The sequence below is a fragment of the Eutrigla gurnardus genome (assembly GCF_963514095.1).
Source record: "Eutrigla gurnardus genome assembly, chromosome: 20".
NCBI lineage: Eukaryota > Metazoa > Chordata > Actinopteri > Perciformes > Triglidae > Eutrigla > Eutrigla gurnardus.
Window position 1 is genome coordinate 11,137,185 of NC_139931.1, and position 24,747 is coordinate 11,161,931.

The 24,747-nt window shown below is 39.2% G+C and overlaps 4 protein-coding genes across 4 annotated transcripts in view; 3 read left to right on the forward strand and 1 right to left on the reverse strand.

Moving 5' to 3' along the window:
* The window catches only part of brd4 (bromodomain containing 4), a 29,558-nt gene extending 23,535 nt beyond the window's left edge, over positions 1-6,023 (reverse strand). Inside the window, exon 1 of the mRNA XM_084036787.1 lies at positions 5,917-6,023. The gene's annotated coding sequence lies outside the window, so the exon portion shown is untranslated. The remainder of the gene's footprint in view (positions 1-5,916) is intronic.
* Positions 6,024-6,606: 583 nt separating this feature from the next.
* On the forward strand, positions 6,607-7,945 carry pet100 (PET100 cytochrome c oxidase chaperone). Its single transcript, XM_084037052.1, has 4 exons — positions 6,607-6,716; positions 6,899-6,985; positions 7,112-7,144; positions 7,309-7,945. The coding sequence occupies exons 1-4, from the start codon at positions 6,690-6,692 to the stop codon at positions 7,396-7,398; spliced, it is 237 nt and encodes a 78-aa protein (XP_083893178.1). The 5' UTR covers positions 6,607-6,689; the 3' UTR covers positions 7,399-7,945.
* Positions 7,946-9,057: 1,112 nt separating this feature from the next.
* Positions 9,058-18,443, forward strand: stxbp2 (syntaxin binding protein 2). The gene is made up of 19 exons (XM_084037154.1): positions 9,058-9,138; positions 11,100-11,149; positions 11,228-11,309; positions 11,763-11,839; positions 11,939-12,014; positions 12,134-12,237; positions 12,682-12,830; positions 12,909-12,993; positions 13,590-13,720; positions 13,829-13,936; positions 14,017-14,074; positions 14,201-14,266; positions 14,475-14,555; positions 15,919-16,060; positions 16,236-16,342; positions 16,429-16,527; positions 16,621-16,706; positions 17,531-17,691; positions 17,806-18,443. The coding sequence occupies exons 1-19, from the start codon at positions 9,102-9,104 to the stop codon at positions 17,883-17,885; spliced, it is 1,779 nt and encodes a 592-aa protein (XP_083893280.1). The 5' UTR covers positions 9,058-9,101; the 3' UTR covers positions 17,886-18,443.
* Positions 18,444-19,036: 593 nt separating this feature from the next.
* LOC311031194 (uncharacterized protein) lies at positions 19,037-24,705 on the forward strand. The gene is made up of 15 exons (XM_084037349.1): positions 19,037-19,237; positions 19,668-19,788; positions 19,880-19,944; positions 20,039-20,146; positions 20,308-20,464; positions 20,667-20,827; positions 21,055-21,231; positions 21,399-21,543; positions 21,637-21,812; positions 21,905-22,063; positions 22,432-22,585; positions 22,669-22,817; positions 23,083-23,265; positions 23,503-23,541; positions 23,648-24,705. The coding sequence occupies exons 1-15, from the start codon at positions 19,187-19,189 to the stop codon at positions 24,050-24,052; spliced, it is 2,250 nt and encodes a 749-aa protein (XP_083893475.1). The 5' UTR covers positions 19,037-19,186; the 3' UTR covers positions 24,053-24,705.
* Positions 24,706-24,747: the final 42 nt, after the last annotated feature.

Genomic DNA, 24,747 nt, shown 5'->3' on the forward strand with positions numbered 1-24,747 from the left:
AGCATAAGTGGAATATCCTAATACCAGAATTGGGGGGCCGACAAGTGATGTGTTGCCATGACACCATACTTTGAGAGACTGTTTTAAGTGAGGAGCAGAGCAAGAAAAAAAGGGGGAATGTGTTAATCAAGGAGCTCATATGAATTTCAAAACTGTTATATAGTAGTCCAAACGATACAACAAAAGTCATTGATTGATTGAAATAGAGATGCTGGCGTAATTCGCCAATACACAGCAGGCATCTATTCTGAGAGGATCTGCATAACATTTTTTAGATAACTTGTAAGGATTGATGATTCACAATGTCTTTTAAAGAGGTTGCAGTGAGAACTTAATGTTATGGCTACAGACCAGAATGAGGAAAATTTGAGAAGGGTAGAGAGACTGAAGCGAAGCTATGTAAGAGCATAACCTTCTCGTAGCCGTGCACAAAATGTAAATAATATTTTTTCGCCCAGACATCAAAGCTGCTCAGATTTCAATGTAAAAGCTACTTTGATTTATAAAAGCTCAATAGCAGCATTAATGTTGTCTATAGCGTTCTCCATTGTTATCATCACTCCTTGGTTTGGGTGCACGGCTGACAATGTTGACAGCTTGACAATGGCGTTAGGCATGCCCATGGTGCTGACTGACTAATTGTTAGTCCCCCCTCACGGTGTTGATTGGCTCGATAACGTTTTGATTGAGGAACTGCTTTTTCATATCGGCAGACGGAATATGTTGACTTTGTAATGCGTTAGGGTTAGTGCCAGGCAGGAATCCGTCTGCTTATGTCACACAAGACTGTTAACATCTTGTTCACTACTTACCATTAGAGATTCAACAGTTTGATGGTCGCTGGATATTTCTGACATCTCTCAACATAATGCAACTCCTTACCACATAAAATATGTCATTGTGTATCCCCCACACTAATTCAAACCAACCACATCTATTGCTGACCTCTCAATCAATCTTAACCTCCAGTTTCATGTGCATGCAAACAGGAACACACACTCCCACTGTTTCAAAACTAGTCTGATATCAAAACTCCAAGATATCCGGCAAGAAAAGTACCAGTCTGTACAATGTACACTCAGTGACAATGAGTTCAATGCACAATTTAGGTTTTTCCAAGTGAAATAGGCAGTAGCTCATCTGTGCCGCATCCGGATACTGACGGCGAACTCACAGGCCTACTTCCCTGTCCACGTGCCATATGCACCATTCCCAAAGACAATACAGCAGCTGCCAGAGTGACAAAGCTCCAACCTACAGCAATTCAGAGGAGGCCAAACCCATGGCCCTGTCACTGGAAGGGTGGGGGATATCGTATTCAGATACAAGGAAAGAGGGAGGGAGGGATGATAGCGAGAGGAAGGGGGAAAGCGAAGGAGAAGGTTGCATTTAGACTGGGGGTTGGGTCAGATGGAGAGGCAGCAGTGTACACAGGGATGAGACTCAAGGAAGTTAGGCCACTTCCATTAATCATCAAAGTACTGGAGAAGCTGAAATCTGGAGGGAGTCGGAGTGGAGAAAACAGGCAATTTGCCAACTTGACATTGTGAAGTATGAACTTATATATTTAGTTATGCATTGGGGAAAATAATAGAAAGGAGGAGGATAGCAAAAGAGGTACTTAGATTCAGTTAATTCTCAAATTACCAAAAGGCTTTGTAAATGATTACTACTAACAAAGAATGTTCAGTAGTTCTGTTCTTCTTACCAATGCTAGAGACCCAAAAATCAGGATCTCTGTCTTACAATTCATTTTTAAACAAAGTCTCTTTCAACAGCTTTATTTTAGTGCAATAATATACTATTCAAACTTCAAACATATCATCTATGCATTTGAGAAGGGATTAATGATTTACTTTCAAAGCCCATCTGCATGGTGACCAAAGCTGCACATTTAAGTGGATATTAATCTCAATTTTGGCTTCCCATATTTAAATGAACATGATTGCCTCTGATATTTATGTTTCAAATGCATGCAAACTCATAGAAAACTACATATCAAATGAGCCAGTCACCAGCTGACGGCCGGGATGTTTTGCCTTCACTTATAGTCCCCATGTTGCGGTGCACACTCCCTACAGCAGCCTGTAACAGACTTTCCTGGATGTTACAGTGGGAGTTCAAAGTAGGACAGCAATATACTGTTACTCAGTATATATACCCAGTAACTGGGGGATACAACTTTGCTGGTCTGGGATGGTCACTTGGCTGAGCACTGACCATGAGGTTTTACATACATACATCCATCACATACGGTCTGCTCAGCATCAAACAGCAAAAATATACAGTTAGAAAAAGCTTGCTTTAGATTACTTAGCAACAAAAGCACCAGATCCTTGCCTTAGGAGTTGGGAGAGACCAAATACAGAGCTAAAAGAGAGTGCATATTTAGACGAAGACCTATATTATTAGCCAGTTGGAAATTTGAGTCCCTCTTCCAGACACTACTTAGTACAATCAATTATTCAGTTAATGTCTAAACCCACACAACATGCTTTCTTATGCCATAGTCCTGGCAATGCTGTCCACAGTGGCAGTTCAGGTGCAGCGAGGTCTTGACAAGGGTTGTGTCAATAGGCAATCATCTTGGGGCTTGCTTGACAATGCCAAGGAACGATCGCAAACAGATATTGTCAACAGAACATTGTGACATGAGACAGTGTTAAACGAATGTTGGCGAGTTCTGATTTATGTAGGATACGACTGGAGTGTATCAATGTCCACTCCAAATAAAGCTCAGGCAAATGTTGGGGAAAATCTGTACTTAACTTAAACAAAATATTTTATTAAAAGCAATAGGGGCCTTGAGAGTTTATCATTAAATGGTATCAAAAATTATATAAAAATATAGATATTAAATGAGAAAGTAATAGAAATGTTTTGACGGCACAAAACGTTAATACATAGTAAATATTGTCTATTTTGTTCCTGACATGCCACTATATGACAAAGATGCACTGTTTTTTATGTAGCTGAGGAGAAAACAAACATTCTTTCCTCTCTAATATTGGTTTAGCAGTAGCAGCAATAACATGGTTGACGTAAACCTCATGACACTTCTGCCAATGACTCAAAAGTGATAAATGGAGCGCATACACTCACACACACTATAATAGATTTTGTTTGCTGCCTGATTTGTTCCCTGACCACACACTCCGTTTCATTCAGAGGTCATTCACAACTAGGCCAAGGATGGTGTTACCATGGCAACTAAACCAGGGAAAAGAGAACCAAAAAAAAAGGAATATAAAAAATGAGGAGGAAAAAAAAGCGGGCTAGAAAAGTGTGTTCTTTAGTGTAGGACATTATAATGACCAAAATCACAGCCAGAAATTAGTCTGTGGATTAAACAGCACACATGCATGTTTTTCCTGGCTAGCAATGTTTAGGCACCCTGAAATTTTGTAGGTGGTTTATCAGTTTCAAATGGAAAACAAACAAGCATTACAAACTGGTATTTTGAGGTATGGAATCAAAAGATCTGCTCTGTGAACCCTGACCTTTAGGGCTGAGCGATATGACAATATACATCATCAAAAGATATACAATGTCTCGTGTTTACGTTTTGTTTATCTTTTCCATTGCAATGTCAATGGCTAAACTGCATGCTGGCAATATTTACATCAGCTTGACTACACTTTATGTTCTGATACTTTCAAGTGGGAGCAAAGCAGGAACTAACAGCTGTTTTGCTATCATGGAGGGGGCACAATGTGCAGAATCAGTCTAGGATCAACCAAGCACATATCATAAGAATTTCATGTACTATCTTCTACTAACTAACTATCTTCTGCAAAAGGTTTAGCACACTCCAGTCCCCTTTACAGGCATGTTTGGAGTGCAAATCTGTTGGGACTAATCAGCACAACATTCCTGTTTTCTTCTTCACCTTAAACAGACAGAGATTATGGTACACAGAAATGTGTTACACAATGTGTTGTGGCTGCTGATGTAGGAACATTATCTCTGTCTGACAATTGTTAACAGTTTATACATTAATCATTGGAGATCTCATGCACCCCCCCACACACACAATTATGAAATGTACAGTAGTAAAGTACTTGAATGCAAACAAAAAAGGTCTAAATCAGTACAACATCCTACTCCCTTAACATCACCTTGGTTTTTCATAACCAATTATATAATAACCTGTGAGCGTTTACATGCAGTTGATTCAGACCAAGATGTGCAAGCATAAATTATTATGGAGCCTTAATGTCTGCCATCTGTGCTGTAAAATTAATTTATGAGCACTTTTTGATTCAGATTACATTTGCTGCTGCCCCCCCCCCCCCCCCCCCCACACACACAATTTAGAAAAGATAGAAACTAGGCATGTATTTATTGATACTTGTAACGTTAATTTTGTTGTAAAGTTCTTAGCAAAATAAGTAAATAGTTAATAATAGGCTTAGCTGTGTGATTATTTCATATACTATTTATTGAATTACCAGAAAATATGCCAAATTGTGATGTATGATGCTATCAAGATTTTAAATGACCTACCAGTATATCGTGATAGTAGATCTTGGCCATATCACCAAGCCCTTCTAACCATTAGTATCTGCACTTTGAGTCAATTGTTATTTTAAAATGTGTGAAAATTGATTTTCAGTATTGCAGTGTGCAGTTATTAAGAGCTTGGCCCTCTGAGCTTGTTATATTTACTGTTTACCTGGGGCCAGCATGCCCTTTGAACCAATTAATCTAACTTATTTACACATAGGGTGCAGGCAGCGATCCTACTTTTTTTAAATGTTTCATTCGTGACAAGTTAATGGCAAAACTGACCTATGGCTTTGATTCATTACCAATATACAGAGGTCTGCAAAATAGGCTGCCAAAATATTGTTTAGGGGAGACTGTAAATAAAAGGTACATGCTAACCAACTGTAGCAGCCCGAGAGCTTTAAACGGCTTTAGTCTTTGTGTACCTTGGGGCAAAGAAGCCTATTCAAACAAGAACGTGACGGCAGGTGGGCTAGTGACAGTAGATAGATGTGAATATTGTTAAACAGGCTTCAAACTATTATTGTAATGGCCAAGCACACAAAACACGTCTCACGCCTGTGAGGGACAGTATGTTAAGTAACGGGCCTCTGGATGAGTAATCTGTTCGAACACACCAGTCGGCTGAATACCACTGCTTTAAGTCTGTAATACCCCTCACCCTCTCCATATTAGTCATATAAACACAACAGATCCAACCACGTCTTTGCAGCATATATATTTATCAGTGCCAGATGTGCTGAATAAAACGATAAACTGCAAAGTAATGAGTGCTGGCGTCGAGGAGCCAAGATCCTAACGTTAGGCCACAGGGCATAGATTATTGCCTGGGTTTCGTAATGGACGTCAGTGCTGTGCATAGCAGTGCCGAGAGCGTACCAAGACACAGACATATTGTTTCATGATCATGGTAGCAAGCTTTGGAAAACGAACATTACACTCCTATTCTGTGTTACCTGCTGCATTGACTGCATTCTCATCAAAATAGCCTCAGTCTGAGTGTGCGCCATCATCACCGTGACGGCGTCACCGTCTCCCACAACACAAGACAGTCGACGAGCAAACTAGCAATAGATGCCCAACACAGTGGTCATATAGCAGCCTTTGCCAGGCTATCTGCAACGTATTTGTGGCCAGCAGTGTGTGAGAAAGGCAAAGAATGTCAGATAAACACTAAATGTAAATGCGGTTATTGTGTCTTTTGATAGACAACTGCCAACTAGCTATAGCTAACAAGCTAGTTAGCCAGAACAGGCCGCCGTACAAGTGAACGGTCTCAATGGGCGCCGGGCATCAGCGCTACATCTCGGGCCTTTACACCGCTGTTACCGTGTCTCTTGCGGTTTACTCGGTCGGTTTAATGAGACAACATGACTGGCAGAAAAATGTTGAAACAACGGCGTTTACCTGGGTTTATCAGGTTGCCAGGGCGCGCGGGATCTTTCTCTCCGAGGATCCTGAACACCTCTCGTTGTCGATGACGTCACGCGTAGGTCTTTCGTTGAGGACGTAAAGAGCGTGTCACGGACTCGCAGAGAGATGTGGTATCCGTACACCAGTATAACCGGCCAAACTGGGTAAATCCAACAGGGCAGTTAGGGACAGAGCTACATAAATATAAGTTAAAGTAAAAAATAAATAAATAAATATTTTCCCAAAAGTACCCAATTGCGATGTCCTTTATCTATAATAAATTATATTCAATATGATTTAACTTTTTTACGGTAGGTAAAATTAAAGAAAAACTAGTGAAAACATGTTATTTAAAAATAGTTCACAGAGTTGACAGATACGGTCAAAATAGTTGTTGATATCCTAGTGGATCAACAACTATTGAAAGTGAAAGATGACTATGAACTCATTCACCAGACTGACATGCTTGTAAGTTTGTTGATGCTGTCAAGAGAACGATATCGGCTGACATCCACCGTAGAGCTCTTTGCAGGTAAATCTTACCTAAAATGCACGGCGAGATTGGTATTTTGAGAAAACCAATGGTTTGCAGCGCCCCCGAGTGGACAAACCTTTTCTAAACAAGTATTCTTTTTTCCCCCACCACGACAACTCCGGCGCATGCGTTGCTGCTTCCATGTGACCGATCCGGAAGTAGCGTGAAGGTCTTCGGATATGTTTGGAGTTTAGATAACATTCACTGTTGTGGGCCAGGTGTCGACGTAAAAATGGGTGTTAAAATAGAGATGTTCAGGGTAAGTAACGACTGTTTTACAACAAAGTCATTGACGTTTTATATTTGTTGGTTTAAAGATTTAAAATCACAAAAATCGGTACAGGTTTCGTGATTCGATCCAGCTATCAGTAGGCTAAGTGTGGTTAAGATGTAACTGTTATCCAGCATCGCTCACTGGCTGGTCTGTTTGACTTTGAGCAGATGATGCTGTATCTGTCCTTTCCCGTGACCATGTTCTGGATCTCAAATCAAGCAGAGTATTTTGAAGAGTACATAGTAAAGAGAAAGGTAAGTGGTAGTGCCTTTCCTTTTGATTATACGGACTCAGTCCACTCAGTGATGCTTGGTGCCTTTATTGTGTGATAACAAATGTGTTTTTCTTTGCATTATGTTGGCATCTTTTATGCTATCCAGAGGGAGATCTTCCCCGCCGACGAAGGACTGCGAGTAGGTTTTTTTTTAAATTATGATTTCCCTAATAATAAAGCACAAGTAATTGTTTTAATTAGAGCAGCGTCTAAACCATTTTTTTTAATTAAGTCTGTTTTAGATCTACTGCTGTACAGCCCAATATGCGATGATGATAATAATTGTTATATATTTACTTTCAGAGGAAAGAGTTGGAGGACTTCAAAGAACGAATGCGTGCTCGTAAGGAGCAGCGGATTTTAAAAGACATGTCTATGGAGTCTGAAAATTGAGGATTACATGTTGAGGAAATGCATAAATCCTCAGCACCACCAATGATGACGATCTGGCAGTGGGGGTTTCTGGGGCACATGAAAACTGGTTGAACTGAGCATGACACATTGGAAATCAATTTTGGGTATCTTCCAGGGATAAAACTTGAAAATGTGGGATTTTTTTTGTCACACAAGATTTGTCAATTGCCAGAATTTTGTGTCTCTGAATTCCCAATGCGTTGATTTAATTGCACTGTTATAAAAATAGTTTTGTGATTGATGTATTCAGTTGGATCTAATGTAATTATCATAAATTATTTTCTGAAGTTCAGTGCCTATACATTTTATTCACCCCCTTGGATCTTTACTATGTTAAGTGGTTTACAGCATTGTGTCACAGTTGATTTAATTAGGCAATCCATAAAGCAATCTCCAAAAACAAACTATTCACAAACATAAACTGCAAAGTAACTGTATGCACAAGTATTCACACATTTCATACAAGTTTGTAGTTCTTGTCATTTTAATGTTGATTTTCATTAAAGTCATTGTTGGTTTTGTTTAACCTATTCTAACAGAGGCACTGATTGTACATGTTTGTGTTTAGCTATGAAGATGTATCTAATGTGCTGCTCAGTTTATGGCTTCACCACTGGTGACCACTGGATTGCTGGTTTGACCAGCAGCCAATATATTGAGTAGAAACAAGATGTGAATGAGTCGTCGACTATACAAATTAAGTGTGACCCAAATGTACCTCTTGGTACAACTCAGACGATATATCGATATCTCAAATATGTACTTTAATAACTCAAAATGCCTCAACTTCTAGAAAGAATTGAAATACTGATCATGCTTTTCCTCATATTAACTGAGTATGTTAATGCTATTAGCCTGTTTTTCTTTTAAAAAGCAGTAAATTATCAGTTTGTACTGTATAGGTGATTGTATTGATAATTTGCATATCCACCATATACAAATTTTAATTATATGCAGTCAGTGCTATTGTTTGTAAGACTCCACATATCTGTTAATTTGATCCTGAAGGTCACAATAATGTTGTGCTGTTTGGAGTACAATACCTGCAAAGCAATGCTTGTTCCTAGAAATAACACTCCCCCCTTCCCCTGCTCACTTACTTAAAAATAACAGTTCATTAATCATTTTGAATGTAACATGTCAAACAGAAAATAACACCATGACCCTCTTCCAGGGTATGTTATGATCTCCCAAGGAAGAAAACATTGGAGAGTGCTGACTTGCGTTTTGGATGTGTCTAAACATACCTAACACATTGCTGAATTCCACATCCATCTTATTGAAGTGATGGTGTTTTCCTCAAGGCTGATCAGATGATACACTCAAATATATTTGGCAATAAAAAGTGGCCAGTTGGATCATGTCTGTCATTCGGTCTCCTGAGGCATTGGCAAATTAGAGCATGCATTTCTTTCTTGCAGTTGTTTCTTCTGCGTGGCTGTCATTCATCTTGGATGTCGGTGTAATATTTTCTGATGTGATATTCTGATTAGTGGTTACAACTAATAGTGAATCTTGCCAGGAATCGTTTGCTATTATTTCTTGCCATAGACTGTATGGTGCGTTCATGCAATTGTTATTTCAGACACTAGGGGGCAGTATTTCACCGTCGAAAGCTGTGTGCCGAACAGGCTTTAACAACAAGGAAGTGACAGACGACGAGTCAGCAGCTTGCTGTCAAGATGGCACCGAGTGGGCTGAAAGCGGTAGTGGGAGAAAGTAAGTTACATATTCGTTGTATCGTTGTATCTGCTTTCAGAATTGTATTACGCCTAAACATACATCATGTAGTTGATTCAACTTCGTCCCGTAGGAGCTCGTTTAATTGACGCGCAACCTGTAACACAAACATTGGTGGGGGACGTCGGTCCACCAAAGGTTTCTTCCTGTTCCAGTCCCATTACAAATGCTAACATTACCTACGGAGATAATGTTATCGCGACCTAAGCCATCGATACGCGTTTGATTTGTCGTGTCGCTTGTGCGGAGGGGGTTGTGGTTTGTTGTTGTTGTGATATTTGGCGGATGTAAAAATAATAAAAGTGACTGGAAATGTTGTGACAGTCCCAAGTTAGCTAGCCAACGCTAACAGAGAGGAAGTCCATAACTTGACTTGTCGGGGACAAAATCAGAAAATGCAATTTTTGTTAAACGTCAATACGATTCCATCTTTTGCTACAAATGTTTAAAGTAACTGAGATTTCAATATGAACTCAGATTCACAAACGGTCTAATTATTCATCCAATGACGTTATAAAAGCAATTTATCATTTAAAATATATCTTAGTAACGTCAAGTTTGATGCGAAGACAAAAAAAAAAGCCAAATGTGATGGTTATTTTTCACATTTATATGACATCTCAAGTATTTGAATGAAATGGCTCATTGTTCTAAACATATTATAATGTTAAAGGTAATTGTTTTGAACGCCGATGCATCATTTCCACCGTGTCATGGGGTTAAGAGGAGTGTAGCGTGAACACACCCGTCACAGAGAAATGCTAAAATCTCCAGGTGTGCACTGGTAATACAAGTAAGCCTGACCTTGCCCAGGAGTCAGAGATCAGACGAACAATGACTTGCTATTCGTTTATACTAGGCCTGTTTATTTCTGTGAGTTACAGCTCATTCATTTTGAATGCCTCTGATTTCAATATAAAACACGTGTGGAGTGCTGGGCTTATGAAAATGCAAAATAGATGATGATATAAGCTTCGATCTATTGCTAATTTAACTAGTTTCATGTCATTAGCAAGTGAATTAATGTAGCCTAGACTTAGACATAGCCTAGTACCTTCACTGCTCTGCTGTACTGAGGCCTGATGAACATGATATCACAGTGATGTAGTCGTCTCTCCCCGATTTACCTGGTGATAAGCTACCCAGATCCTGGTGAGAAGATGAGGGCCTAAACAACAGCCATACTAAATAAAATGGCATTCGGTGTGTGGAATAGTGCTTTTGCTCGTTTACCCTGAAGGTTGATTTCATATTTTAGGGCATTTTGGGCAAGAAGCTCACTTCCACAATAAAACACTGCAGGAAACCCTAAGTTTTGCAGTTTGTTTCACAAGCAACACCTCCCATGTTGCACCACTGAAACAACTATCATTTCCTCAGATGTTAATACTATCTTAACAATATCATATAAGGAAGTTGCACCCAAGCAACTGGGTCTGTAAATACAACTACTGAATATGGGTTTGTTTCAAGAAAGTTCCTGGTTTAGAGAGCTTTAATATTTAGCATTGTGTTTGTTCATGAAGTGTCACAACAATTCAAATCAATATTTTGCTTGCTCTTTTATCTCATTTGAGTGATTAAACAGTAGGCAGTGGGAAAACATTTCCATTAAGCCACATACTGTATGTATATTTTACTCTTTAGCCACTGATGGGCAAGAGATTACATGTCTCTTTGTCATACTTGAGAATTGAGAATAATTTGCCCAAAAATGAATTGTACAAATTATGTATGGATGCTGTTACCCCCCAAAAAAATGGTGTCATTGCAAATCATAGCTGTCACATAAGTAGTAGTATTATGGTGTTATGTTTCTTCTGTTTTACAAATAGCACTGCCAGATATTGGCTTATTGTAGTCATTGCTACAATTCATTAAACACATGATTTTTTAGTGTGGCACAAATGGTTATTCCAAATTTTTTTCTTCTTCTACAGAAATCCTCAATGGGGTCATAAAGAGTGTAAAGAAGGATGGAGAATGGAAGGTAAGAGTCGCCTGGTAAGAATGAAAACAAATACCTGATTTTATCACACTAAATGAATGTATTTGTTTGTTTCTTCAGGTTCTTATCGTGGATCACATGAGCATGCGAATTCTGTCCTCTTGCTGCAAGATGTCTGACATTTTGGCAGAAGGGGTGACCAGTAAGTATGCAGACAAGTATTAGTCTTGCATCCTATGGATTTTTAAAAAATGTTTTTAAAACTTTTGCCAGACTCTTCAACCTGGCATCGTAGAGTAATTAGGGGATGATGATTGCAGTTGTTCACCACATAAATAATGCTCATCCTCTTCCTTATATCATGTCTGGATGGTAATAATCTTGTCCCCAGTGCATGAATGGTGAGTGATTGATAATAATGAACAAGATTCAGACAAAGCCACTTAATTTGGAGCTGGACCTGGAGTTTTGCACCAGCTTTATTAAGACAATATTGATGTTGTGCCCTTCTCGGAGTTTCACCAAAACTTGTAATTCATGCCAGCATTCACTGAATTTAATTTGTATTTCGCATTAGATGTTAATGATGATGTTTTATTTGCAATTGCATATTGTGCAAGATTGAAGTAAAACACCTCTGTTTTCTCTTTAACAGTTGTGGAGGACATCAACAAACGTAGGGAGCCCATCTCTAGTTTGGAGGCCATTTATTTGATTTCACCCACGGAGAAGGTTAGCTGTTGCATTTTCCTCAGATTTCCCTCCACGATGTTCTTCTGTGTTCATTTTGAATTTTCTCATAATCTTAACAAAAAATGTTTTCAATTACAGTCGGTTCATGCTCTCATTAACGACTTCAAGGATGCTGCCTTTACTTACAAAGCAGCACACATCTTCTTCACTGATAGTAAGACTGTCTCTCTGTGTGTTTGTTTAAACAGTTATTTTCAAATTAACTGTACAAACCATTTGAATATACATTGATGAATTATATTAAGCTGTTGTTATTTTTTTTTGCTTCCATAGCTTGTCCAGATGGTCTCTTTGCTGAGATTGGGAGGTCCAGAGTTTCCAAGGTCGTCAAGACTTTAAAAGAGATCAATGTTGCTTTCCTGCCATATGAGTCTCAGGTAGGAGGAATTATCACACCTTTAATTAAACCAACGTCATTTATTTCACTTCAGTTATTATCTACTTTTGTTTTGCCTGTGTTTTTATTATGGACAGCCCCTGAGAAAAGGTGGCTAGCTGATAAATGCTCCACTGTTCAACAGCTAGTCAAAAATGTTCTTTTGTGTGATGTGTGGTGGGTTTTACTTGAGCAGGTAGTTGGGTTCATCAGAGTTTTTTCACTTTAAGGGCTGCCTGCTGAGGCAATAGTTAAGAGTGAAACAAAACCTTGAGCTGAAAGATGATAAAATGTTCCCCTAGAGCTGTGGCTGCATACTACAAGCAAAAACTTTCACACAACACACATTTGTTCCATTTTTAATGTAAATGGCTGAATAGTGCAGCTTGTTGTGAGCATGATATGGTTAAACTGATGCAAACCTCAATCCCTCTCACCCTTGCAGGTGTTCTCCCTGGACGATCCAACCTCCTTGTACTCCTTCTATAGTTCTAAGCCAAATGAAGCAAAAGACAAAATGATGGAAAATTTGGCAGAGCAGATCGCCACCCTGTGTGATACACTTAAAGAGTACCCTGCAATCCGATACCGCAAGTAGGAAAGCCTTGCATAAAAGTATACTGACATGAGTTTCCCACAGAATTTGCTGATTGAGTTGTCTCTGTCTCTAAGGGGACCAGAGGAGAATGCTAGACTGGCTGATGAAGTCTACCAACGCCTTACTGCTCACAAAGCTGACAACCCAAGCATGGGAGAGGTTAGAAACTCCTTAAACTACCAGCCACATCAATTCTTATGTGGCTTCTGTATTCATACATTCGTTGTATTCTGAATTCTTATATTGCTTCTTTTCTGATGAACCAACTTTTCTGTATGCGATAATACACTTCTGCTTCCAACTCTTCACCTTCACAGGTTGTGAAAGTTTCTCTGGTTTCTGGGTTTTATTTCCTGTTGATTATTCTTCTCATGCTTTGCTGGACTTTTCCCTTTTTCCCCTTTTCTTTCCTGTCTTTCTCAGCTGACATTTCCTTGCTGCTGAGATGGGTCTTTACAGGCATGTATTGCTGTTATATTTTTGCTCCTATACATCTGTGAGTGCATTACCGTGCTGTGTGTTTCGATGCATTCTCTTTATTTATTTTACTGTACTTGACACTTTTGCTAAAGCACTGCCTCATGCTGCTTCTGACAATATCCTCATATTGAACTTTTATCGATAAAAGCCGATAACACTTTAATTGGAAAACAGATTTAAAAGAATGAAGGACCTTTCTTTTCTTGTGCACTGTAGACAGGATTTTATTTTATTCTTTAGTATTTGATCATATTCCTCATGTTCATTGTTTTCAGGGAACCGACAAGGCGCGATCCCAGCTACTGATTGTTGATCGTGGGTTTGATCCCATCTCACCCATTCTACACGAGTTGACCTTCCAGGCAATGGCCTACGACTTGCTAGATATCAAACAGGACATCTATAAGTGAGTAACATCTTATTACTTATAGGCCGCTGTTCATTTGCTCAGCCCGGTCAGTGTGCTGTCTTTTCTTCGTGGTTAATTGTGTTGTACTTGTTTTATTTTTTGAAGTTATCAGACAACCGGCATTGGGAATTCAAATGACAGAGAAGTGTTATTGGACGAAGACGATGAGCTGTGGACTCAGCTCAGACATATGCACATTGCTGATGTCACCAAGTAAGTCTGTCACAACTATTACTCTTTTTAAATGTACTCCTGCCAAGGTGACTAATAATTTTCATCACCCATTGTTGCAGGAAAGTGACGGACCTTCTTCGCACCTTTTGCCAGAGCAAGAGAATGTGCACCGACAATGTGAGTGTTCAGGCATTACTTATTTTCGTTCACTTCTAACTAGGTATGTTAATTTTTCTAACCGGTATGTCTTAGAAAAGATGAAGACAGCTTTTGTTAAAATGCAATTTTGTTTTTGCGTTTCAGGCCAACATAAAAGATCTCTCTCAGATGCTAAAGAAGATGCCACAGTACCAAAAGGAGCTGAGCATGGTGGGTGGGATGAAGAAAAGCAAACTCTTCACTATTAACATTCTCACTGAATTGTCATTTTTTTTCTAGTGTAAAGCAAGTACTCTCTAAAGTGTTCAAGACTTTACACAACAGTGAATTGTTTCTGTCTCATATTGTAGTTATCAGACTGCCTGTAGCTTTGGGAAAACAAGTTGTAGGTTCTATACTAACTCATTTTCTTTTACAGTACTCTACTCACTTGCACCTAGCCGAGGCTTGCATGAAGAAATTCAAGGCCTCTCTTGATAAGCTTTGTGAAGTGGAACAGGTGAGTACTCTTGTGGGTTGTACTAACTGGAATGATTACTTTTTTTTGACAGTGTCATCGATATTACAAATAGCTCTGATAGATTCCAAAAATGACCACACCGTGTTTACAGTTATACTTCTTAGAGTTTCTCTGCTGATGCATTGTTGGCAAATCAACATCTGAAGTTTTTATATCGCAGGGGATCAACTAAATGTCCCACTGTGTTAGTCACCGACAGTAAGTATCTTACTGAGAATGTCTGACACAGAATTACTGTGTCCCACTCACTCTAAGTGACCTCACTGTTACGCCGTCTTTATTTATAGCTCCGCTGGTCTTGTGATATTTAATGTGGACTCATAATATTGCATAAGAAGCTTGGGACCGGATATCAACATCCATATATCTACAGAAATGCAGAAAAGGCTGTTTTGTCATTACTGAGTGTAAAGGCATTTAATAACACATGTAATACTTGGTAATGTAGAAATCCTTCCATCAACATGAGCCTGGGATAAAGCCACTGTCCAGACCAGAGCCATGCCCCACTGTGTTGGTTTTATGAGCCAGACAGGCTTTGTCTCCCTGAGGGAATGCATTCTGCCACGTTTAGTCCTGTGTCAGATGAGTCGCAAGCACACAGGAAATGTTAAGCGATGCATGGTTGTGATTATGAGACGCAAGTGTTAATGGGGCCTTTTTATGGGTGAATCACTCAACTGCACTAATGGAATATCAGCATGTCTGAAAGCTGCCTCTTTAATCCAATAGGCATGTTTTGGCTAAAAGATGGACAGTGTGATCCAAACGGCAACAGCTCCCTCTCAGGCTCAGCTGTCATTTGTTTTAGTGTTCTGCATTGTTAGGGCAACCCAATACAGATGAATGTGTGTAACATTGTAAACAAAAAGATGTGCTGTATTTTTATGTGCTCTTGTAGTCGCTCTCTAGTTTCAGTTGCTGACAAATGTTTTTTATTGGCCCTAACGAGGCTTAGTCAAGGTTCATCATAAAGCTTAAGAATTATTTTTAGGGAGGTCACACAGTGCCCAGGATAAGTATAAAAGCTAAGTGGCCAAGATGTGTCATTATGTTTGACATAGTTAATGGATTACAAATGCAACTCTGGTGGTTTGCTGTGCAATCTAGGACACTTTCTTTCAATAACATTTTTTAACTTTACCCTTTTAAGAAGTTTAGTGGAAGGGTCAGCGATAGTGCTAATGCATTATTCTTAAATCCATAGCATTGCCACGAAAGAGAAGGTAAATGGAACAAGATTGAAAGGCAGGTCAATCCCCATGTGTCAGCTGCCCGGTGACTGTCTGTCAGCTGACTTAAGTTGTAAGTGAGATTCCAGTTAAAGTGAGTGTGTCCACAGGACCTGGCAATGGGAGCGAATGCAGAAGGGGAACCTCTAAAGGATGCCATGAAGAGTATTGTTCCTGTGCTTCTCAACAATGAGATTGAGGCCTTTGACAAAATCCGCATCATTCTGCTGTACATATTCCACAAGAAAAAAGGTATGACATTGTCACAACTCTTTTTTTTTTTTCTTTTTTTTTAACTCGTATAATATTTTAAAACCAACTTGTTTTTGCACAAGAGCATACTATAGGGCTAACATGACCATAAGCGTTGATGTGAATAGGAGAGAATTCAATGTTTTCATTGTCCTTCCCATTTTTATCCGTGCAGGCATTGGGGAGGAGAACCTTGCCAAGCTCATCCAGCATGCAAACATACAGGCTGACAGTAACATCATCACCAACCTGCAGAACATTGGCTGTAACATAATAGCTGGGGTACATTTCTTGATTGCAGTGTGGTTAACAGTTTACAACACCATTTTCCCCTCAGTATATGTTACATATTAAATGTTTTTTGTTAGGGCCGCAATAATGGGAAAACACTGCCAGACCGCAAGGAGCGCACTGAGAGCACCTACCAGCTGTCTAGATGGGCACCCATCATCAAAGACGTCATGGAGGTATCAAAGCCAACATGAGGTTTCTCATGCTGCTGGCACATCTGTTCAGTTTTGCCTTCAGATATTTATACCATCAGTGTTTCTGTACTTCAGAATGCCATAGAGGACAAACTGGACAGAAAGCAGTGGCCATTCATCTCTGATCCTGCTCCCATCAACACAACTCAGACTGCAATCAGGTGAGTGCTGCTGGAAACAGAAAGGAAATTGCTCATGAAATCTGAAATGCATATAGTTACTTTATTACAGTTTGTGTACATAAATAAATAATTGGTTAATGAGTAATGAAACATTGTGAAAACATGATGGCTAGAAACAAATCACATTTTTTTTCTTGTGTCCGTTCAAAAGCTGAGTTCAATGTTGACTGTTGTTAATGTTAGCAGACAGATTAATGGTATCAAATAAAAGCTTTTAAACCTGTAACTGAGTTGGAGCCAAGCTTTTGACAAAGTGAATAAAGGAAAAGAGGTGAAATTAAGCCAGTTTTGCTTTCAATAATTTATAATCCCCCAGGGAATTTCTATCATGATGATAGTGCTCATACAGACCGCTCTAATGGCCTGGGTTCAATGATAATCTGTATAATGCACAACGCTTGTCCCCTTCCTTTTTAGCAAAGTGCAGAATTAAATCTGTGTAGTCAATCAAATTAATACAACATAGGCTGAGTACATAAAACCGGACATGGCAGTTGGAAAAAAGGTTAATTTGACCACTTCTGTAAAAGTGATTAGCAGAGCAGCAGATAATAGGCCAAGCATTACTATAAAATATACATGCAATATGAACTTAAAATGGGAGTTGAACCAGCAGGACTGTTTGATACAGTATTCACATGAAAACTGAACGCACATAGAAAAGCTTTGCATTCTATTGAATTAGTTGCTATTATTATAATTATGCATCATTTCAGTTTAATGAAAAGTGGCGGCTCACAAATGGGCCTTGGTTTTAGTAAAAAAGTACTTGTTGCTTTATTACTGTTTTAATTGTTTTTCAGCAGTGCACGTTTTGGACACTGGCACAAAAATAAATCCCCAACAGAATATCGGTCTGGCCCTCGACTTATTATATTTGTGATTGGTGGGGTGTCACAGTCAGAGATGCGCTCTGCCTATGAAGTCACTCGAGCCACTGATGGGAAATGGGAAGTGCTGATTGGTAAGCAGTCACTGTTGCAGGTCATGATTTCTGTTAAACATGCACCATCCAAGGGGTTTTGCCTCTTTTCTCTTCTTTTTTTTTCAATTGTAAATATGAATTTCTCCTTGACAGGGTCTTCTCACATCCTGACTCCAACCAGCTTCCTTCATGACCTGAAGAGTCTGGATAAAGTTCCTAATCCTGATTGTTAATCAATTAGACCCTGAACAGGAAAGAGCACACTGAATAAGGGTTTAGTCTTTCATTTGAGATGATTGGTTGCTGGTCTCCTGTCGCAGCATCTCCAATGTCTGAAGTAAAACATGAAGAGAAATCTTAGATGTAGACAAAGAAGGAAACATTTGTGATTCTTTATATTGTTTTAGACTGGTCTTTTTATTGTTTTTTTGTGAATTGGGTTCTGTATACCGCTGTGATTGATTGTATTAAAATATTTAATTAGACATTTATTAATATTTTGATTATTTTACTATTCTCAATCAAATTCTTATTTTTGTTACTATAATATGGATTTCCTTAATTTTGTACTCAGAAATTGCATCATTACCTTAAAGCTGGATCATCTCACCAAAATATTCTCAAGTGTAATGTGGCTGTCTGTAAACCAGTAGAAATATGTATGTTCTTCAGGTACGTTTTTTGCACATTTACTATATACTTTAATATATTGCTGGGAACAAGCGTGGTCGGTGTTTTGTTTCTTTGTTTTTAAAAATGACCAATAAAAGAAACATGATATTCATTTGAAATTGGGCCTTGTGTCTAGTGTTCGAGAGAACTGTCAGTCGGCATTAAAAAAATCATATTAAAATTGTGACAAAACAATCTCAACTCATGGTCCACTTTGAAGCTTTGTCACATGCTGATCCCAAAGTCAAGAATAAACTTCTATGCTCAGAATTATTTAAAATCAGGGTGGACATTATTTTGCTTTAGTAGCGTATTCAACCATGCTCTCCTAACATCCTTGCCTTAAAGAGAATATACTCAAATGTGTTGTGTCCATCTCTAATTTTAATATACTGTGTATATCTATGTGATTAATATCACAAGCTGGACATATGCCTACTTGCACCATATATAGACAATGTGGGGGCTTCAAATGCAAATGTGAACTCTAAGTATATAGTGAGGTCAGAGGGGAGAATATGTACACCTACTAGTGAAAAAGATCATCCCTCTCCATGTTGAGGATTATGTTTTCATCTGGGATTACAGATGGTAATATTACAATCAGGGCACTGGCTTGGGTCTTAATGGCAATGGGTTAATACTCAGGACCTGACTCTATTTAAAAGCTTTCCACCAAGCCGTATCCAGTACACATTTGGCATCAATCAGGACCATCATTTCCATTGCACACAAAATAGTTACATCCAAGGAATTCTTCATCATTTACAGGAATTACTTTTGTGTAACTTTCCTTACTGTGTCACATTTTATCTGGTTTTCAGAAGGGAACACCTTTTTTGTTGTTGTTGTATTTTTCGTTATGGCAGCTGCTGAAGTGGAATCAAAATCAGGAGCTTCTGACACTGTGCTGGTAAGTCCTTTGTACCATAACATTCAATCCTATTTAAATGCCTTTTAGTCGTGACTGATATTTTGGTTCTTATTGTATATTTCTGTGTGGTATTTAATTCTTGTTAGTAAATAAGTAAACATTTTAAGCCGTACTCTTCTTCATGGTCCAAGTAATATACCAGGTTTTGTGCGCAATTGGTTATATACTATAATTGATTTAATTTTGATATTATATGTATGTTTTACATTGGTCCCCAACATGGGTTTGAGGACTTTAAGAGTCCTGAACACTGAGAGTGAAAAGGTGATCTTTTAGGAGTAATTACTTTGATGTTAAGATTTACATTGTGTGATGAGGACGTTAGGACAACTCCATGCCACGGAGAATGTTGTCTTTCAGTTCAGTTCAGCTCACACCATTTGCTTTTCCTTTGGCTGATGTTCAATAGGAAGCCCCAGAACATGAGCAGATCCTCAACCTAATGAGTTACTCTCAGCGTGGACGAATGGACGAACAGCGTTGCTCCCTGAGTCCTGTTAAAACTGGACAAATCAAAACTACACCTGCAGGTTGGGACAGCAGACGCAAATATGCTCCATCTGCATTGTATATGTCATATTGTAGATTGATTATTGATTGTTTCACCCCTACTCCCCACAGGTTCAAACTGTGGGGGGCAACAGCGTAATGAACTGCGGGTGTCATTGCCAGGGTTTAACTACCAGGTACTAGACTACAGGTCGTAAAGGGCTTAGCGCATGTAGGTGGTGTAATAATAAATGATTAAAATGTAGCTCTAATCTGATTTTTTTTACACAGGAACCTCAGAGGAATAACCATCACGGCTCTGCACCTCAGATTTCCGTGACTGAGAGTACTCCAGATACAAACAGGAAGCATCTGTTTGTACCAGAAAACCAATTACAGGTTTGCTCTGAGAGTCCGCACTAATTCTATAAAAGTCTGTTCTGTCTCACTGTGTCATTCTCTTTAATGATTACAGGTTTGTTCTACTGACTCATATGCATTATTAGATGTTGTCCATCCTCACTCGGTCAAATCCTAATACCACTGTTATTGCCCGATAGGAATTACCTGATGAACAACAGAAGTTCATGAATGTGATCAGCCATGGCCAGCGTGGACGCATGGATGACCAGTGCTGTTCCTTGGATCCGAGCAGGAGTGCTCCCTGCACACCTAAACTCACAGACAGAAAGCCTGCTGCAAGTACATCAGACACAGGTGAAAATTATTATTATTGATATATTATTATTATTAATAAAATCTATGTAATCATTTCTGGAATTTTGTTGTTATTCTTTCAGTGGTTTTCTTACTTACCATTTCTTCCCAACAAATCCAGGTTCAGACAAGTTGCATTTTAATTTATAAAGTAGATCTTCTATATTGTTACTTATTTAACATTTCATCTTCCCATGTCCAGATTCTGAAATGTTGTTCAGTCTGTTGGCCAACACTCAGAGCAGCCGGCTCGACGACCAGCGAGCGTCTCTTTCATCATTACCAGGATTAAACAAGGAAAATGCCACGCCTACTGCCGGAGGAGATTCAAGCTACTTGTGTTATATGGTCTCTAAAGTCCAGGTTAGTACTTTCTCCTTTTTCAAAGAACAAAATATTTAACATTTATGACAGTAATTGATGAAAGAAGACAATTTCAAACTATATTATATATATATTCAAACTAGTTGATAGTGTGGCTTTCTACAGACTACAATTCCTATAATCACTTTGAAGCCATCAATGATCTGTGGAACTTTTTGCCAACAAGGTATCAGAAATGCAGAGTCTGCTGTTCTAACACATTGCAGGGTTCCAGAATGGACGAGCAAAGGTGCTCACTACCTCAACTCCAATCCCCAACAACTAAGTGTTCACCAAAAAAGGATACGTCTACGTCTGATTCAGGTCCTCCGCATTCGCCCTCATTGAGCCACAGCTCAGCCACAGAACGACCAAAGACTAAAGATAAAGCATCTAAAAAACAGGTATATGTTCAAATCACAGCTCAATCATTTTAACCTCAGGAGGTAAATTACAACAGTTTAAAACTTGGATTTGCTTTATCAACGCCGATTTATTTTTGCATGTAATTTGTATTCCAGATGATTTATTTACAGACCTAAATATGTACTGTATATCTGTTCCCTTCTAGGCCTTGACTCTAGCTGAAGAGACCGATTTTCTGTCCTTCATGAGTCATTCCCAACATGGGCGAATGGATGAACAGCGATGTGTCTTAAATGTTACTCCCCAGTCCACACCCAAACGCAAACCCAGTCAGAGTACTGTGCCCAAAGGTTAGAATGCAAACATTTGTACCTTTTTATTCTAGGATTTAATGATTTTACAATGGTAACCAAATTGCTCTTTCATGTAAAACTCTCTCATAGGTCCAGATTCTGAAAAGTTCTTCAGCCTGCTGGCCAACTCTCAGGGCCGACGACTTGATGACCAGCGAGTGTGTCTTCCATCGTTGCCAGGAATACAGAATGGAGGACACACATCAACATTAACTGCTGCGGAGATGGATGCAAGCTACTTGTGTTACATGGTCTCCAAAGTCCAGGTTAGCTCCATGGATAGAATATATATAGATTATGTTCATTCAACTGCTTTGATCCAACATTACAACAAAACATTGCTTTTTCCCTCCCACAGGGCTCAAGGATGGAGGAACAGAGATGTTCTGCACCCCAAATAGTCCAAAATCCGGGTACCCCATCTACTCAATGCAAAGATCATCCCAGTTTGGATGCATCTAAACCTCCCCAAAGGTCTTCCTCCTTTGACCGTGCCAAACCTGACCAACACAAGCAGGTGAGACGGGATGCTACACAATACACAGCTTATCATTTTTCCATCATTTTGTCCTATAATCATATATTATTTTAAGAAAGATGTTGAAATTTCATCAGCACAGCTCCCCAGTAGTCCTTAGCAGGGGCTCAGATTTCTCTCCTCCTTTCCTGTGGCTTTTTGGCTGCACGACAAAAACAATCTTTAAAAAAAAATGACATCAGTGATTAGCAAGGAGGCTCATCCTCCGCAGTCTTTTAAGGAAAGAAATGTGGTTGTTTAATTTTGTCCTCTGATTATTTTTTTTGGAGGTGCAGCCTCTATTGGCTAAGTTGTTTTTTTGAGTTGTCCCACTTCTCAGTGCTTTTCTTTCTTTAAATCTTTATTAGGAGACATCTCCAGCTGAACAGGAGCAGTTCCTTAAAATGATAAGTCACGCACAAGGGGGACGTATGGACGAGCAACGTTGCACTTTACCATCCAGCAGAAGTACACCTGCCACACCCACACACAATGGAAGTGCTTTAAATAAAGTACCCACAGGTCAGAAAGACGCATGCCAAGGTCAAGTATGGGTTTTCTGTCTCTGAGAAGTCACAGAAATAACTCTTGACTCTCCGTAACAGGTGCAGATGCTGACGCATTCTTCAAAATCATCACCTCCAGTCAGGGTAGACGGCTTGACGATCAGCGCGCTGCACTTCCTACCCTGCAAGAGATAAGTGGGAATTCTGAAGGAAATAAAAATGGTAGAACTGGAAAGGCTGGAATCCCTGTAAGTTACACATCATTTAAAGTACTGGTGGTCCAAACATAAGGAATATTGGCAAATGTTGCTACATTTAGTTGTTTGTCATTTTTATGTCACACCCCCACAAAGTCAATGGTATGAAGGACATAATTCATGTCTCTCCCATATTCTTGTGTCTACAATACTATTCATGGCAGAAATGTTGGAATTGATTGTGATGTTATTAATCACAATAACAGCAGAATATTTGACAGCTCAACTCCCTTTTGTTTAATGTTTCTTCTGCAAGGCTTCTCCAGCACACAAGAGAGTGTCTGAAAGCACACCAACAACATCAAGGAAGGACTGTTCCAGACCTAGCTCTAGTCACCAAAATGCTTATGCAGAATCGGGCTCCCCCAGAACCTTACCCAAATCTGCTTCATTTACCCCTGAGACAGAATATCAGAAACATATCAATTCCCCGGCACAGGTGAATTGTTTGTTAATATTCTATATATTGTAATGTGCAGATATAAGGTCACATAAAGTGATATTTATAGACCGCATGCATTCACCAAACTGGTTGTTCTCTAACGATTTGCTGCTTTTAAAGCCTAGTCTTTGAATTGTTCTGTATTTGGCCACAATTTAATGAGCAAAACAACTAAACAAGTCACTATAGGACTTTTTTATTGAACAATCACACATTATCACTATTTCTTCACAGGTGACAGTGAGGGTGTCCATGAGCTTCACACCAGAGCAGGTAAACTGGGCCACAGCTTGTGTAGATTGTGAGCTTATTGCCTCAGACTGTTGTCTTAAAATATGCATGACTTCATCTATGCTTATGTGACTCTTATCTGTCAAAGGGACAGAAGAATATGAATCAACCATGCACATTCCCAGAAGTCTTCCTCACTCTAGGATCCCCTGGAGAAAACCTTGTGATCCCTCTGAGCCCAAGACCTGGCAGACCCCTGTCTTTCAACTTAAACCTTGTCCCAAAAGAAGATGTCAAGTCCAAGCACTGCTCTCCAAGCCATGCAAGTCCCAGAAAAGCCCACTCAAGGTCATCATCTCCCAGGCCACATGAACAGGGGAGCATGACCAACCTCATCAGTCCGGAGGACGACTGCTTCTCTCTGATTGAGAAAGTTCACACAGCCCAGCTGCAGAAGGGAATGGCTCAAGGAAAAGGGCGGGAAAAGGCAGAGCAAGGAAAGGGAAAGGGGAGTGGCAAGAAAGATATGAAGGACGGTGGCAATGACCAATAGCCAGGTACGCCACCGTGTAAATAATCTATTGAGGGAGACAATAGAGATAAATTTGAGCTGTCTGTAAGTGGTTTGGAAAATAATCGATTGAACAATGTTTATGAAATTGTCTCTGCAGTTTTCATATGCCAACACTAATTAGAAGCTCTGGCTGTAGTACAATTCAATTTACTGTTTTTATTTTCAGAACTGGTTAGATTATTTGTTGAGGCATTTTCTTTATCTTTCTTCATTTAATCACAATCACACAATTTATCGTTGCTTATTAAATGTGACTTATATGCACGCACACGAACAGGGGAGCATGATCACATGGACTATTTTATTTCAAGCTTAGTGCTGTGGCTAAAAAGTAAATGCTTTGCTTATTCAAATGTTAATGTAATGTAATGTAACTGTTAAAGATAATGCCGTTTTACCTGCTCATCCAAACAGAGAAATTGTAGGTAGATTGGAGTTAAACTAGTTACTCTGGCAAACAATAAAAAACAGAAATGCCTACATTAAACCTGGTTGACAATTCATGTTTGCTCTTGATTAGTTAAAAAGCATAATTCGGCGTCGTGCCTACGTTCTCAGTAGAGTTAGTTTTCAGTAAATCATTAGTGCATCTCACCTACATAAAAAACGGGTATAACATTTATCTTCACTGAAATTGCAGTAATATTATGAGCAATAATTAGCTAGTTTTGTCT